Raw genomic sequence first — 16,721 nt, forward strand, 5'->3', positions numbered from 1 at the left:
TGTGATGCTCCATCTGACAACAACATCCGTAGCTATAACCAATTCCAGATGACGGGGTGCCTGTGTAAGGGGAAGAGCACCGGATGACCGCGTGTATCAGATGAAAACGTGGAACGCATCACAACAGCTTGCATGTGGAATCCTAGGAAATCTGTATGGCAGGCGAGTAGAGAACTAACAATGCTGACCATGACAGTGTGGAAAGTGTTGAGAAAATGACTCCAACTGAGATCGTATCACCTGCAGCTGCTACAGGCCCTAAAGCCTGCAGATGATATGGACCGTATCAACTTCTGCGAACAAATGCTGGAACAGAAAGATGACGACTTTTTTAGTTGTGTGGCTGTCAGTGATGAATGCATAAAGTGTGTTGTCGAAACTCTTTGAGTTATCCTTCCATCTCAGTATTGTATTTGACAGAGAAAATACACATATAGGGCCTCCCCAATGGTGCAGTGGTAGCGTCATTGCCTTGTAATGAAGGGGTCCCAGGTTCGATACCCGGTGGAGGCACATAGTAGTTTCGGATCCCACTTTAAACTGTAGGTCCAGTCCCGATTAGCCTTACTGTGCATAAAGTGGACTTAAAATACCAAATCAACCAAAGAAAATACACATACTTAAAACTGTGATATTCGTTTGTGTACACCCTGTGTAAGTATGTTTAAGACACTCTAATGTCATCCTGTCTTTCCATGCAGTGCAAATTTTTAAGTCCTTTTTTATGACATGCATGAGAGCATAAGGTTTTATGACATACAAGTAATGCAGTGAATAATATCTGAATTATTTTGTTATTATATTACAGTGCAAGATATGGTCACTGGCATAAGGATAAAGGTCAGCAAACTGTGAAGAATGTTCCTCGTCTGATAGTGTTTTTGCTTGGTGGAGTGTGTTTCTCTGAAATGAGATGTGCATATGAGGTAACAAATGCAGTGAAGAATTGGGAAGTAATAGTTGGTAAGTATTATAAATAAATTATAATTTAGAATATATGGTGCGGTGCGTATTATAGTTCTCCGAGATTTATATTCGCATTTTTGTTATTTCACATTGCATTTCTACCTTTGTAGGATAATCATGATGATGAGAATTGATGAAATAATATGAATGGAATGCAATGATGAAAAAAACCATACCTTATCTATAATTTGAATTAGAACCTCTGGCTTTGAAGTATGAAATGCAAACCACCCGATCAGTGGGGATGGGGGGTTGCTTATGCTGTGGCCTCTGATAAAATTGACCTTATTTTCGCAAGAATGAATAATGTGTGTGTGTGTGTGTGTGTCTTATGTTTGGCTGTGTTTAACAAATACCAGAAATCATAGCTTAACCAACTATTTCTAGTAAAGATACAAAATAAATTTGTGTATGAAGTGCATAAAATCTTTTGAAAAATATGTTCTTGTTTGCAAGTTGGATGGAACTGATAGCCATATTCAAGACTGGTTGGAGAGAATTTTTAATCAATCCCAGTTGTCTTCATTATAGATCAGGCTGTAAGTCCATGCTCATAAGGACCATACATGTTTTAGTAATTATAAGTATGAGAAGCATTTTTGAAAAACTATTTTTAATTTTGCATGAAAAATGAACTTTGCCATCCCTCCTAGTATACATCAGAGTTGAAAATAGTACAGAAATATTGACTACTATGCACAAATTTTCCTTATATGAGAATATAATTGTTTTTAAAATTTAGTCTAATACAAAATTCCACATTTGTGCCAGTGTACATTTAGAGTCATGCACTTCTTATTACATAACGTGACTGTCAGCAATCAAATTAGTCACAACACACTTTAAACCTCATTTAAAATTAATTTTTTTGAACATTGTCTGAGCTGAAGTGTGAGGGTGGATCAAATTAAAATGGAACAGTGGATGTACGGAACAGAGCTCTCCACCACCAAAGAAGTCCAAGCTGGTGCAGAGTAGTGGCAAAGTGATGCTGACATGTTTTTTTGATCACGAAGGACCCCTTCTCCTTGAGTTCCTGGACCCTGGTCAAACGATCAACGCTGCTTGTTACTGCAGTACCTTCCACCGTTTGCATGCAGCAATCAAGGGCAAACGGCCCAGCCTGTTGTCCTCTGCAGTGGTTTTGCTGCATGACAATACCCGACCACATACGTCAGCTGTTGCAAAGAACACGTTGGGGACCTTTGGGTGGACAGTGTTGGAACACCTACCATATAGCCCTATCACCATGCCACTTCCATATCTTTGGTCCGTTGAAAAGGGCATTGAAGGGTCGATGCTTCCACTTGGACAATGAAGTCATGGACAATGTTTGCAACTGGTTCCGATCTCAAAGGAGTTCTACAAGCTGGCATTGCCACGCCAGAAATTTTTGCAGGGGGGGGGGGGGGTGTCAGGCAAATGATAAAAGTTGATTAGTAGATAAATAATAAGTATTATTAACACTGTTGTAAATGTTATTATACAATAATAAATATTATAAACTAACAAAAATATTTTTTTAATTATTATTATTATATAAATGGGGAGACTCGATCCACCAAACAAGTGAATACCAGCATAACTATTTTCCATTGTTTCTTTTGCATTTTATGCAGTTAGTATCTGAATGCATTTTGATATTAACCTTTGCACGTCTCGTTCAAGAAAAGGCTTTAAATGTTAGGGGGAATTTTTATATATAAAGTGTGTTGTGTGACATATCACCTACAACTGTAATTATTAGAATTTTGAAAACATTGAAACCATTTGTTCTTTGTATGAAATGATAGGATATAACCTTGTTCCTGTAACTTTGGAGATTACGTTTGAAATAAACCTTGTTGATTTCCTTCTGTGGCCCCTGTTCCATTTTAGTTTGATGCACCCTTCATTTGTTCCCAATATTACAAATCAAATTACAACACTTCATGTGTTGTACTGCTCTACTGTGCTAGTGTTTAGAAGCTCAAAAAATCTGGTAAAACTGTTAGACATTGTAAATGCAAGTGTAGATATTGTATGCAAACTTATATATCTTCCTTTTCAGGTGGTTCTCATATTATAACACCAGAAAGTTTCCTGGGCAATCTTGCCGACCTAAGTAAATAAAGTTGATTTGGACAAGGAAGTCGAAAGTAGGATATCAACATCAAGTTTCTCATGTTTGTTGTGGCCTATGTTTACATGTCAAATTATACAAACCATCAGTGTAATATATTTGGCATATTCCTTGTAGCTTGAGAGATGTAAGATTCCAAATCTGATAAATTTATTGATGTTCTTTGTCTTTCTTAATATTATATATATACACACATACATATATATAAATATCTATATCTCACCCACTTTTCTCTGCACTTTGCCTTTCTTTTGGTTAAGTTCAACGAGACAACAATCTAGCTATTAAGCTGGGGCAATTAAGTTTTGAATTCCTCCCCATCAGCCCCCTTTATGTTTGTTTTTGTGATGCACCTCACTGGAATATAGTTAATTAATTAGAAAGAAAAAAATAGTTCTAGAAGATAGTTTTTCCTCCATCACGATTGATCATAAGTTAAATTGTCTGTGTGTACTATTTTTCCAGATCAAAAGACGGTAAGAAAATAGCATCCAGTGCATGGTACACACAATACAGTTTGTGGAAGGCATTCCAGGTCATGATATTTTCATATTGCTGTTTTTATCCTAGAGGGAAAAAAAAGTGTCTGCAGAATGTCTATAAAATTTTAATATCACTATTGTGTATGTATGTAAATATGCATATTATAGTATATTCATATTTATAGGAAATTTAGTAGAAGAGTTCCAAGAGAAAGTAGTTTATTTGGCATTGATTTTTTTTTCACGTGCTAAGGTACTAGTGTGAAATTTCATGTTCATGATGCTTTAAAATTTAATGAAAAAGAAATCCCCAAATGAAATTGCAGTGCAGCAATTGTAAATTTATAGAGGTAGCTCTTATGCGATCACTTCTCTTAATTCTGTGATAAAAGGTTTTCTTATGAGTAGTTAAAAAATTGAACATCTGCCTTATATTAACAACAGGATGATGGTTTACATCACATACAATAATGATTTTTTTTTCTTTTTGGATATGAACATCTGAAATGCATATCATTGCTGCAGCACATGTAATTTGCTTTAATTTAGCAGAAGTATGAATGACATTGTTTTACACGAAATGTAAAATAAGTGATTGAAATATGTAGAACTTTTTCTGCTGTAATTTTTTAAAGATGCATGCATGTTAAAGATTAAGGATGATGTACAGGCAAGTAATTTATATGTATATTCAGCCTTTAATCTTTCAGAATGTATTCAGAAAAAAAAATTGAAATGATAATGTATTTGAATGACTACGCAATCACTGTGGAAGCAGTAATTTCTTCCACTAGGGATTGAGCAGCACGATCTCAAAATTAGAATGTATAAATGTTGATAGTCGCAGAGAGCTGTTAATATCAAGCAAAGAGATACTGTAAGTAGGCATATAATGCGTTGTATGTTAAGAATATTATTCCACAATGTGTGTGTGTGTGTGTGTGCATGTTTGTATGTGAGGCAGCGCAAGTGTAATGTTTTTGCCAGAAATAGTATTACGTATGAATACATTGTGTGTACTTGAACAGAATACATATAACCAGTAACCTAGGCATACGTTTTGGTGGTGGAAGCTTTGATTAGGAAACAAATTACTAAAAGAAATTTTTTAAGAAGTGGCCTACTGGCTTTGGTGGTCTGTTAATCCTTTAAAAAAATGAAAAAATATGATATTTAATGGTATTAATTGGAAGTACTCGACGCTTTGCCAGTTTTCCTGTCTGTTATTATTACATTGTGATATAGATGTTCTAAGAAGTTGGAAGATAGTCATTGTTATACTGTAAAATTCACATGTTTCTCTTTGCAGTTGATGTGAAACTTCATGCATTTACCTATATGTATATTTACCCACCATTAATGCTTTTTCCTCCCTGAGAAAAGAACAATGTTTATAGTTATGAAATATTATCATTGAGTGAATCTGTTGTCAGTATGTGATGATAGGTACTTAAATTTTATTGTTGTATAATATTGGATTTGTACATCTGAAGGAGTTGGGCGTTTGTAGTTTTTGTAGGAAGAGCAAATTAAGTGTTTGCCATGCTTTGAAATTGAAAATCCTGTTAGGCTAGGATAATTGAATTGTTTTTATTATCAAAACAGAGTATGATTTGATTTTATGTTGTGCTTAAATCTTAGGCAAGGTATCTCTAAAAATAAATCAGTATTATGCCATCTTGTTTAGTTTTGGTGTGGAGAAATAATCTGTCCTAGATACTTATAAGTGAGGGAGAAAAAAAAATGTCTCTTTCATATGGTAGATGATCATTTGAACAATAATCTTTCCTGCAATAATGTATTTCCTTTGTCAGTATGGAATTCATGCTATTTAAAAATGTTGTAGTTGCAAATAAACTTGCATAAAAAGTATCAAATTCTCTTTGAGAAGTACAAAATGTGCGTTTATAGAAAACAATCTTATCAGCTTCAGAGGCTTTATATTTAATTACATGTATCTAATGGCTTATGTTTTTTGAACAATGATCAGTGTTGGAAAACTAAGTGTCTTACTGGGGAAAATGCAAATAATTTGAAAGAATGCTTTTCTGTATTTACTCATAATGTGTGTGTGTGTGTGTGGTGTTTCAGATCAAACCAATATTGTTTTTCAAAACTGATATTTTTCACTATGGTATACATTTCAGCAGTTGAAAATTTCAGTGTGAACTGGTCATGATAATTGTAGTTTATCATAGAAAATTAAAAGGAACATTGGCAGCATAGGCATAACTGGGCTGGGGCAAGGGGGACCTACTTACTTCTCCAAAATTTTCCAGGTTTATGAAAATGTACAAGTTAGTGGAACCAGGGGAATGAAGTAACAAGTAATGTTTATCATTTTGCAAATGCAATGGTTATTTGCCAAAATAATCCTGGATGATATTTTTATTGGCTTAAAAAAATTTTGAATTCTGCCTCCAAAGATAAGCTCCAGGTTTGATCCCCCCTCCCCTTCCTGCATTAGGTCCCAAGTTACATCTATTATTAGGTTCGTTAGTATTTGTTACTGTCTAAAACAATTCCCAAAATTCCCACTCTTGACTCGCGCACACACACATACACATGTATGTAATTGTAAAATACCATAATATATTAAAGCTTTACCAAAGAAACCATTGAATAAAGTTAACAATGAGGATATATTTTCAATTAAATATAGTGAATAAAATAAAAGAACCAACTTAAAATTCCTTCAGAATTATAGAAATTTGGGGGTATTATAAATTTCTACAAATTACATTTTACATCATAGTTGATGGAAAAAATGGCTAACTGTGCTAGGTGTTTTTACATTATCAACTGCTGTTTGTAGTAAGTATTTCCAATAGTATTAATGCAGTCATGATCGAGAGATTATTTTCTTCGGTACCATTAGTACGTTAATGTTATTTCAGTGTTGACAATAATGTCGAAAAAGCTGATGGTCACCATATCATTAGTCACAGTGGAAAGGTGTGTGCCAATGATATTGTTTCTTTTAAGTCGTTTTTTCACACTGAACTACAGTGTGCATTAACAAAAGTGTGGAGAGCGAGTTGATATTTATCTTGCTATTTTGTTGGGTACTGCCAAAATGTAACATCAGGCATGAATAGATGACTTTTACTTGTCATAACAAGTAACGTAAGTGGTTTTTCTTGTGTCAGTGTTTGGAAAGTTACTTTTTGAAAATAAAGTAGTTCCAGTTGCTCACTTGAAAAAGTAACTTTGTTACAGTTACTATCACTTTAGAAAGTATGTTTATCCTGTAGTTTTTCTTAAATTGTAAGAAGACTATTTTCCACTGATTACATCAAAATAATTTTCATTAAATATAATTAACCTCTAAATTTTTAAGTTTAAAACTATACAGATCATACAATTCAAATTTGTGCTTGAAAATGGAGTAACTTTTTTTTTATGTAGCTAACTATACTTTGGAGCCAAGAAGCTGGAACGTGTCCAAAATAATTGTCGAATTTTGTTAAACGTCCTAAGTGACCCTAAATAAAGATTGAAGTTTTGGAAAGAAGTATAGAAAAACCTGCTTCCATACAAAAACTTAAAAGTTACTTGAAGTAACTCTTACTTCCAAATACTGTTTTATGTATGTAATGTAAATTGGCACTTGAGTATGTATGCATATTTTTGACCATCATTTATCATTGGATGGATCATTCCATTTGAATTCACATGGTGACAGCTGGTGTGTACAACAAATTTTTACCAAGAGAACAATGCAACATATGCTAGAATTATAATGCATACTTTAGTGAATATTTAAATACATATTTTGGTTTGTGTTCAAGCAAGGTGTGAATTAAGCATTATCAAACTTTTGCACATGAAGTGCCAATAAATGGCTCAGTAGTGGATTAAGAAAGAAAAAGTAGATTTTTATAAAGCAAAAGAATTGCCAATTTTTTTTGTGGTAAACCATACACAATTAAGAGAATTTGCATTCGACACAACCAAAAGATACGGTACTAAAGACTTAATTTACTTGAGTAATCATTAACTGTTACTTGTAGCTGCTACTGATTCTGTTTTTCTACCAATAGCGCAATGGTGTTTCTATATAAAATACAAAAATCAGCAAGCTGAATTTATCAACCAGCAAGTATCAAAATTGATAAATCACTTAATTATAACTTGCTGAATAGTTGTGGCTCAATCAACCTGGGAGTTCAATAGTTTGAACTTTTCTGGAAGGTAATTAATTGCTAATTACTAGTTTGTTATTTTTATCACAATAGAATCGGATAATCATGTGGCTGTCGTAACATGTTGAATTTCAATATGCAAAGGTTACCCATTTGAATATATTTCAGATAAAAGCTAAAACACGAGCCTGGAAACCAGTTTCAATTAGCAAATGTTTTATTAACTTAAGCAGGGTGTGCACCATAGAAACATTTTGTAACATTTACACATGGTTACTTCTCTGCTCACTGTAGTGGTTTTGTTTTTCCCAATTGCAATCACATGATCACGATACTGGAAAAATATTTTTTTTACTAACTGGGTTTATTGTGAAGCTCAAAATAAACCAATCAGCACAAGCTGAAATTGGTGAATAAGCTATTCTTTTCACACCAAATCTGCAAAGCTTCCTGTTAATTTTCTTGGTGTGTGTGTGTGCGATTTTTGTATAGGGATGTGTGTAAGTAGGCAGATAAAGGATACTTCTATATGAGTAAGTAGATAGAAAACCTGCCATGTTGAAAGGCATCCTAGATACGAAAAAAAATATTGAGCAGAGGTGCTTCCAATATTTAAAAAGGCATATGGTTCATACTAGATATGTGTTATTAGCAATTATGGGATTAATTAAATGTAGGTATACTTGAAAAGTAAATGTGCATTTTCAGGTATCCTTAGGTGTCTGAAGTTGCTAGAATTATATTCATGCCATTATAATAAAAAGTTATCATTTTGTGTGTGTGCTTGTGAATTTTTTTTCTAATTGCTTATTTTCATTTAATTAATGTCCCAACTACATCATCTTAATTGTCAATTCCATTGTATAAAATAATTTTTAAACAGAAGCACCCCTGTTCAATAATAGGTTGGATTTAGCATTTCAAAAATATATCAAAAGCATTTGCATTCCATGTGTATCTTTCTTTGCAGTTGTTGGTTAGGTTAAAAAGTTAAGAAATGTATGAAAGTTTGAAAGTAAAATTCATGTAAATACTTGCAGAAGATTATCCTATTGAGAAATACATTGTGTTATATACATGCACATTGTCCCACATGCATCTTTTATTTGTATCAGTTAATGTTTTGATAATATATTAGCTTACGTATTATAAATAAGAGACACATTGTTATCACAATTTCATGTATTAAGTTTGTTGTGAATGTCTATTGTTTTTGTAAAAATAAGAAAACATAAAGTGAGCAAATTAGATAGACACGAGTTTTTCTTCAGTAGCCCTTTTAAAGGAAGGAGGGAAATATAAATTTATTTATATACTGTTGCTCACTGTCAAATCTTCTCTCGAATGCTGCACACGTTCGCATAGCAGCTGTTAACGAAAATAGTTTGAACATCATTGCTGCTATAAAGGGACAAGAACTACTGTATTGTTATATTACTGTAGTTGTGTGCTAAGGCTGCATTTTTTAACCCAATTTTATTTATTTAAAAAGTGCGATGCTCCTTGTATTTGAAATACCTAAAAGTCGTACGTAATTAACACTACATATCTTTTAAAAAACAGATATAACAAATGCCTTTACTTTTGTACTAACAACACACACTGATCATCATTTTCTTGAGCATAATGCACCACTTGGAAATTAAGGTTCAACTCTGTCATGTTTCACTGGGTAGAGACCAGTAAATTCAAAAGAGTGATGATTAAAGGAATAACCACTACTTCAATCCCTGCCATGTTATATTTCAAAAAAAGTAAAGAAGGTAAAGTGTTCCCCTGTGCATAGCACCACGCCATGAAGGCGTATAGGGGGGGTGGGGGTAATAATGTTATATTTCTGAACTTATTTTTGCTTTTATCCAAGCAAATTCCAAGGAAACTACTTTTATCCTGAATTGTACTCTTCCAGACACTATGAAGGCCATGGGGAAGTGAATGTTGAATAATAATAAAAAAAAGGTCAAATTTTTGCTACCAGGTGCCAAACAATCTAGTCACGCAATCGACCTCACCTCCCCCTCCATTCCAAAGAACACCAATGAAATATCAAATAATAAGGGTCTGCACTTCTACAAAAGTTGTTAGGAATATAAAAAAATCTTAGCAGCTCAAAACCACCATGTTTCGACTAACTCTGCAAATTATCATTTTCAATAATATTGGTCTGTTACACATTTCTGCAACAAGTTGTTTTGTGTGCCCTGTCCACCCATGCTGCATGGTGGGCTCTGGTGGGCAATGAACTCTTTAACACACAAGGAATGGACAAACACACACTCCCACCCCACCCTTCAACTAACTTATTTAATTATGAGAGGTCCACTTTATGCACATAGACTAATAGGGACTAACCTACAATTCAAAGTGGAATCCCAATCAATGTCTCCACTGGGTATTGAACCCAATGACTGCTTGACTACCAGGAGAAACCCTCCATCTAAGAAATATGGTAAGAAAAGCCAGCCTCCGTGGCCAGTGCAGCATACCACAATGCCAGGGGTCCCAGGTTTGAATCCCAACCTGCACATTGGTGTTCTGTGTGTCCCTTTATCAATCATTATATCATCACTCCTAATCATCTTTGTAATTGGCCAAAAGTAGCAGAAATGGAATGTAAAATAAACCAAATCAAAGAAGAAAAAAAAAGTACTGTTGAAAATTTTACAAAACCAAAATAGATGATTTTTGTATGTATGAATTCCTTCTTGCAATGTACACTTCTTATTCTAGTTTGCAATTACTGCAAGCATTTAACACACTTTCGGTGTAAGGTTTAAAGAAAAATAAACTCTCTTCAAACATTTCTATCTTGGTCACTATTAAAGTACACCAAAAAAGAGAATAAATTTAACAAAAACTAAAGTTATAAGTAGGGGAGCAAGGCTGGTTGACAAACCGAAAATGGGGCTCGATGGGGCTCGCCTTAATGGATTTCTCTCGTAAGGCATGAGCCCCATTTTCTTGCAGTGTTGCCAGCTCCTTACTTGAAAAAATCACCGAGGTTTTTTTGGGTCTAACCTAACCTAAAGCAAGGAGCTGGCAACACTGCTTGAGGTCTGCCTTGCAGCGTTGCCAACATCTTACTCGAAAAAATCACCAAGGTTTTTATTTTGGTCTAACCTAACCTAAAGCAAGGAGCTGACAACTTTGCTTGAGGCCTTACAGAGCATAAAGCAATTTGCCAACCTACTGGTACTTTTGCCATAACTTTTTACAAAAAAAAGAGAGGAGAGAGAGAGAGGGGGGAAGAGTTAAACAACCGACAATGCTGCCAACACCTACCTACAGCTTTTTTTACTTGGCAAGGGTTTAGCCAATTTAGCAAGGAGTGCCGGCAACAAATATATACTGTCGTAAAAGAGAGAGATGGATGGATGGATGGATGGATGGCAACACAGTATGTGTGTGCGTGTGTGTATAATATGTAGCATTATTAACTAGAGTGTGTTGGCAACCCATCTGCAACTAAAAAAAAAGATAGAGATACCAACATTGCTGTAAGATAAAGAAAGAGAGACCTATTGCGACTTTTGTAAACCTCTCTCGGGGGAAACACGATGTGCTATACACACGTGCGCGCTGGTGCTTCTTATTATTTTTCGTATTGTGAGGCAAACAAACAAATAAATAATTGTTGTTTTTTAGGATGCCTGCCCCCTAACCTCGCCAGGGTGCGTGGTGCCCAACCCAAAAAGGTTCTAACGGCTACGACTCTAGATAATCGCACCTCTGTAGAGTTTCACGTGTTTTTTTTTTTTTTGTATGGTAGTGGTGGTGCCGGTAATAGTGGGTGGGTTAATTGTTGTTGTAGTATTTTGGTTAGTTGGTAAAGTATCGCCGCCGCCGGTATTTGAAGGCGGAGGAACAGAAGGTCGTTGCGTGGGAACGCGAGAGGAAGGTGGTGGCGTCTGATTGTCTCCTCCGCTATTGTTCCCACCCGAAGGTCCTCCCGGCCCAGTTCCGGTCGGTTTTTGTACGGGTGGCCTCGCCGGTATTGCGTTGTTTCCGTCGTCGGGCACGCTAGGGATGCTCGGGTATTGATCGACATCCGGCGAATCGGGAACGTGATACACGCCAGGGCTTTTGTCTACTTTTTCGTCATTCTTCTTGCTGGATTTTCTATAGTATGCCAAGGTGACCCATATTATGACGACTACAATGCAGAAAATTCCAAAAGCTGCGATCCAAATCATGATGGACGGGTGTGTTGTTTTTTTATTATTTATCGTCAAAGGCCATGTACACGTAACTCGAACCAACCTTGGAATTTTAGCTACCGACAGGTATAAGTTTTTATTAGAAACCCTGCGCTCATCAGTTGCAGTCGAGTATTGCTACTGGGTAGCCGCATAAAAGTGTACGCTATACCAAGTGTAATATCAAGTGTAATAGAAAGCGAATTAGTTTGGTCTGTCAGGTGAGTACCATATCAGCATAAGTTATACGCACACAAGTTGCTTGACCAGCTATAAAACTAAAATTTACGCAATTATACTACTGTTTTGTGTGTGTTAAATTGCTAGCAGCTTTTTGTAGGTAAGTTTTTTTTTTTTTGTTATTTTTTTTGCATGTGTGTGTGTTAATAATAATTGCGAGCGGTGTTAGTGAACAGAAAGTGTTGTTTTGATTAAACAACGAAATTACGCTAAACAAAAAAATATGAGCATATATAACATGTGCTTGAAAAAAACTATTCTTCATCGCAAATAACATAAAAGCGAGGTAACAATCGGAGGGAGAGGGGGCAATGATTATGATCATGTTAGTTTACTTATAGTGGATAGTATTGACGCGTGTATACTGGGTTGGATTTGTTTTTTTAAGTCTATTTTATGCATAGTAAGGCTAATTGAAACTGGATCTACAGTGGGATCCGAACCACTTCCACTGGGTATCGAACTTGGAGTTTACAATTATACAAGTGTACAGGGGAAACTTTATTTTTTTTGAATTTGTTGATACTCTCGATTAGATTTTGTTGTTTTAAGTTTATTTTATGCATAGTAAGGCTAATCGAAACTGGGCCTACAGCGGGATCCGAACCACCTCTGCCGGGTATCGAACTTGGAGTTTAAAATTATACAAGTGTACAGGGGAAACTCTATTTTTTGAATTTGTTGATACTCTGGATTGGATTTTGTTGTTTTTTTAAGTCTATTTTATGCACGTATGGTTAATCGGGACTGGACCTACAGTTTCAAGAACCACTTATACCTCCACCGGGTATCGAACTTTTGATTACAAGACAACAACGTTATCGCTGCGCCATCGCAGAAGCTGGTGGAAGTACTGATTGATTTGATGTTTTAAGTCCACTTTATGCACAGTAAGGCTAATCGGGACTGGACCTACAGTTTCAAGAACCACTTGTGCGGGTATCGAACCTTTAATTACAAGGCTATTGCTGCGCCATCGCAGAGGCTAGTGGAAGTACTGATTGATTTGATGTTTTAAGTCTATTTTATGCACAGTAAGGCTAATCGGGACTGGACCTACAGTTTCAAGAACCATTTGTGCGGGGTTGCTGCGCCATTGCAAAGGCTAGTGGAAGTACATAGTTATTCGAATCTTATTTATTTAAAATATTTAGTTTTTTTTTTTATGCACGCTTATTGATTTTTAAACCTAAAGTTAAATAAAATCCGGCAATTATATCCAAATATACTTATGGCTACAACGAGCATTTGCAAAAAAATGGCTTGAGATTTTTTTTTGCTACGTAAACAAAATAGTCGACATGCCAAATATGAACAGGCTATATAGATTTGAGAGATGGATAGAAAAAAAAATTAATTAAAATTTAATTTCATGATTGCAACACGAAACTTAATGATTGATTGATTGATTGATTTAGTTTATTTTAACTTCGCGTTTTGTGCCTCTTGGCTAATTTGCGAAGATGGGGATGAGTGATGAAATTAATAAAAATGGATATTCACAAACAACCATACCTGACTGGGATTTGAACCCGGGACCCTTGGCGTCGTAGTGCGATGTGCTAACCACTCGGCCACAGGGTTGGGCAAGTACTGGTATATACATAGACCAAAGTTACATGGTTCTAGGCCCCATAGGAGTCGAGAAAATCAATGTCTTGGAAAATGTCTTAAGACAAATATCTTAATCTTTAAGAAAGTCGACTTCCGGTATCTCAAGATGTTACTTCCGGTCTGTCAAGAAAATTTTCTTAAGACATTTGTCTTAAGATGTTTTTCCAAGACATTGATTTTCTCGGCTCCTAATTGAACTAGGATGATGATTTTAGGTTTGTTGGATAGGATTTGACGAAAACTATTCGACTAGCAAATAAAATCGATTGCACCCCCTCAAGTTTCGAAAATATAGACAATTTTTTAATTTTTTAAGAAACTTGATTTGCTGGCTTAGTTTTTACCCTATTTCGAAAATTTTAATGATATTTGATAAAAAATTGAATGTACTCTACAACCTATTGGAAACATAATGATTAGTGCTTACTGTTTTCGAGTTATTTTAAATTTAAATTTCAAGATGTAATTTCTAAGTTGTTTTGTAACTCGTAAACTATGGGTCGTAGAAAACCTATTCTTGTTTTATCTGCTATTGCCCGACAAATACTATAAACACAAATAATGTTTATTGCTTGATTTAAAAAAATAAAGATCGAAAATAATTTTGTTTTCTGAAAATAAAAAAATGTGTGTATGGAAAAAAAATACGATTGTGTAATTTTTTTATGATGTATGTTTGCATGTAAAAATAAGTATACCTGAAAGTTTTAGAATTTCAAAATAGCTATATATATATTTGCTATTATATCAACCAAAATAATAGAATATATATAAACAAGTATATTTTCATAGTTTCATACCTCTACTAGATTGGTGGAAAAATATACTAATGGGTAATAAAATCTGAAGAAAATTTGTGTCGTAACAAAAATAAACTAAATAGAATTACACATGCATACAATATTTATTGTGTTTTTTTCTATCTACAATTATATTTTTCTTATATATATTTTTTATTTTTTTATAGAGTTGATTAAAGCATATATTTGAGGAAGGCAACACCACCCATATATAAATAAACACCCCGAAAAAATGCGCTCCATGAAAAGTTGCCCTGTGTGCAAAAAAACTATATCAAGCAAACATTTTGCAAGACATTGTCGCACCTGCGTGCCAGGCAAGCATTTGGCTGCCACCGAACTGTGTTCCGGATGCAATAAACACATTACAATTGCGTATGTCAAAAAGCATAAGCTTATTTGTCTAAGCAAAAATACATCTGGAGCCCAGCCTTCGACCTCCACCAAGAGGAAGGCAGAAGCAGCCTCCATCAATGCACCACCCGCCAAATGCGTCAAGCCTGCGATAAAAGCGAACCAGTCTGCTTTCCAGCGTTTGTTAGAGGATTTTCCCCTTACTTCGGAGGACTCATGCGACGTGCGTAGCTTTTTGGAGAATGTGCAAGCCCAAATTATTTCCATCCTCGGCGATACGCTTGCAACGCACTCCACCAAATTCTACGCATCGCTTCGTTGCTGGTACAAGAAGCCGTCTGATGAAATTTACAGCTTCTGCCACAACACCAAGGCGAAGACGCTGCATCTGGCGGATGTCGACAACCTCGAGGACATCTACAACAAGTTTGTCGAGGAGCTGGTGGCAAAGCAAGAAGAACATCAAGCCAAGGGCTCGGGGGGTTCGCTGTGTGGGAAGCCTCACGAACTGCGCGTCAAACTTTCCAAGTTTGTGCCTCTCTCCGCCTCCAGCTACGTCCCCTTACCATCTGCCATCGCGGCAAAGAAGGCTGTCCTGAACATTCAGAACAGTGATGCCAAGTGCTTTCTCTGGTCTGTGCTTGCAGCATTGCACCCTGTCCACTGGAAAAACCAACCACGCCGAGTTAACCACTACCTACCCTACGAGCCAGAGCTGAAAGATGCCATTGCTGGGATCGACTACCCGGTGGAGGTCTCGGACATTCGCAAGTTTGAGGCCCGCACACACAACCCGCGGTTGGTCATCAACGTTTATGGCCTCACTGACGAAAATGTGGTGTACCCTATCCGGGTGAGCGACGTAGACGACGACGGTGCGCAGGAAATTCACCTTCTGCTCATCAAGGATGAAACTCGCCATCACTACACTCTTATTCGCTCGCTTTCTCGGCTTGTTTCGAGCCAAACAAGCAAACACGAACACCACAAAGAAGTTTGTCGCAGGTGCTTGTCTATTTTTGATAATCGAGACCAACAGGATTATCAACACATCAGAGGTCCCAACATCGCTGCCGACAAGCTCGCTAACCACAAGCTCTACTGCAATGCCAACGAACCGGGGGTGGCAGACTTACCCGAACCTGGCACCGTGGAGCGTTTCCACATGCACGGTGCCATGGTGGAGCACCCTGCTATCATCATCGCGGATTTCGAGGCCTTCCTCAAACCCCTGTCCACTTGCGATCCCGATCCCGAAGTTTCTTCCACCACCCCTTACCAACTCCACGAGGCATCCAGTTTCGCATACGTTGTGGTGCGACGAGATCAACACATCGCCCCCGAGCCCTATGTGTATCGCGGTCCCGACGCAGCCAAACACTTCCTCGAGAGGATGGTTGACGAGGCCATCGAGATAGGGAAGGTATTGTTGGCCCCCAAGTCTATGCTCCCACTGTCCCCCGACGATCAACATAAACACGAGGAGGCTACTACCTGTCCTGTGTGCACCTGTGAGTTTAGCATCAACAACCGTAAAGTCCATCACCACGATCACTTTAACGGTAGGTACGTTGGTCCTTGGTGCAACGACTGCAACCGCTTGGCCCGGGACCCGCGCTTCATCCCTGTGTTTTTTCACAATGGCTCGGGGTACGACTTTCACCACCTGATCAAGCATCTTGGATACGACAATGCAAGAATCAATGTCCTGGCACAAAACGAGGAGCGTTATATTAGCGTCAGCAAGTGGGTGCCGATCCCCAACTCAAAAAGCAGGAGCATCGAGCTTCGCTTCCTCGACT

General features: G+C 36.7%; 1 protein-coding gene across 4 annotated transcripts in view; it reads left to right on the top strand.

Annotated features, from left to right (window-relative positions):
• Rop (Syntaxin-binding protein Rop) overlaps positions 1-8,965 on the top strand; it is an 87,009-nt gene extending 78,044 nt beyond the window's left edge. For all 4 annotated transcript variants that reach the window (XM_083126638.1, XM_083126635.1, XM_083126636.1 and 1 more), the window contains exons 11-12: positions 809-963; positions 3,017-8,965. In XM_083126638.1, coding sequence (XP_082982764.1) covers positions 809-963; positions 3,017-3,078 — 217 coding nt within the window. In that variant the 3' untranslated portion in view covers positions 3,079-8,965. The remainder of the gene's footprint in view (positions 1-808; positions 964-3,016) is intronic.
• The last annotated feature ends 7,756 nt before the right edge of the window (positions 8,966-16,721 follow it).

Source organism: Lepisma saccharinum, chromosome 8 (assembly GCF_977018435.1).
Source record: "Lepisma saccharinum chromosome 8, izLepSacc3.1, whole genome shotgun sequence".
In the NCBI taxonomy this organism is placed as follows: Eukaryota; Metazoa; Arthropoda; class Insecta; order Zygentoma; family Lepismatidae; genus Lepisma; species Lepisma saccharinum.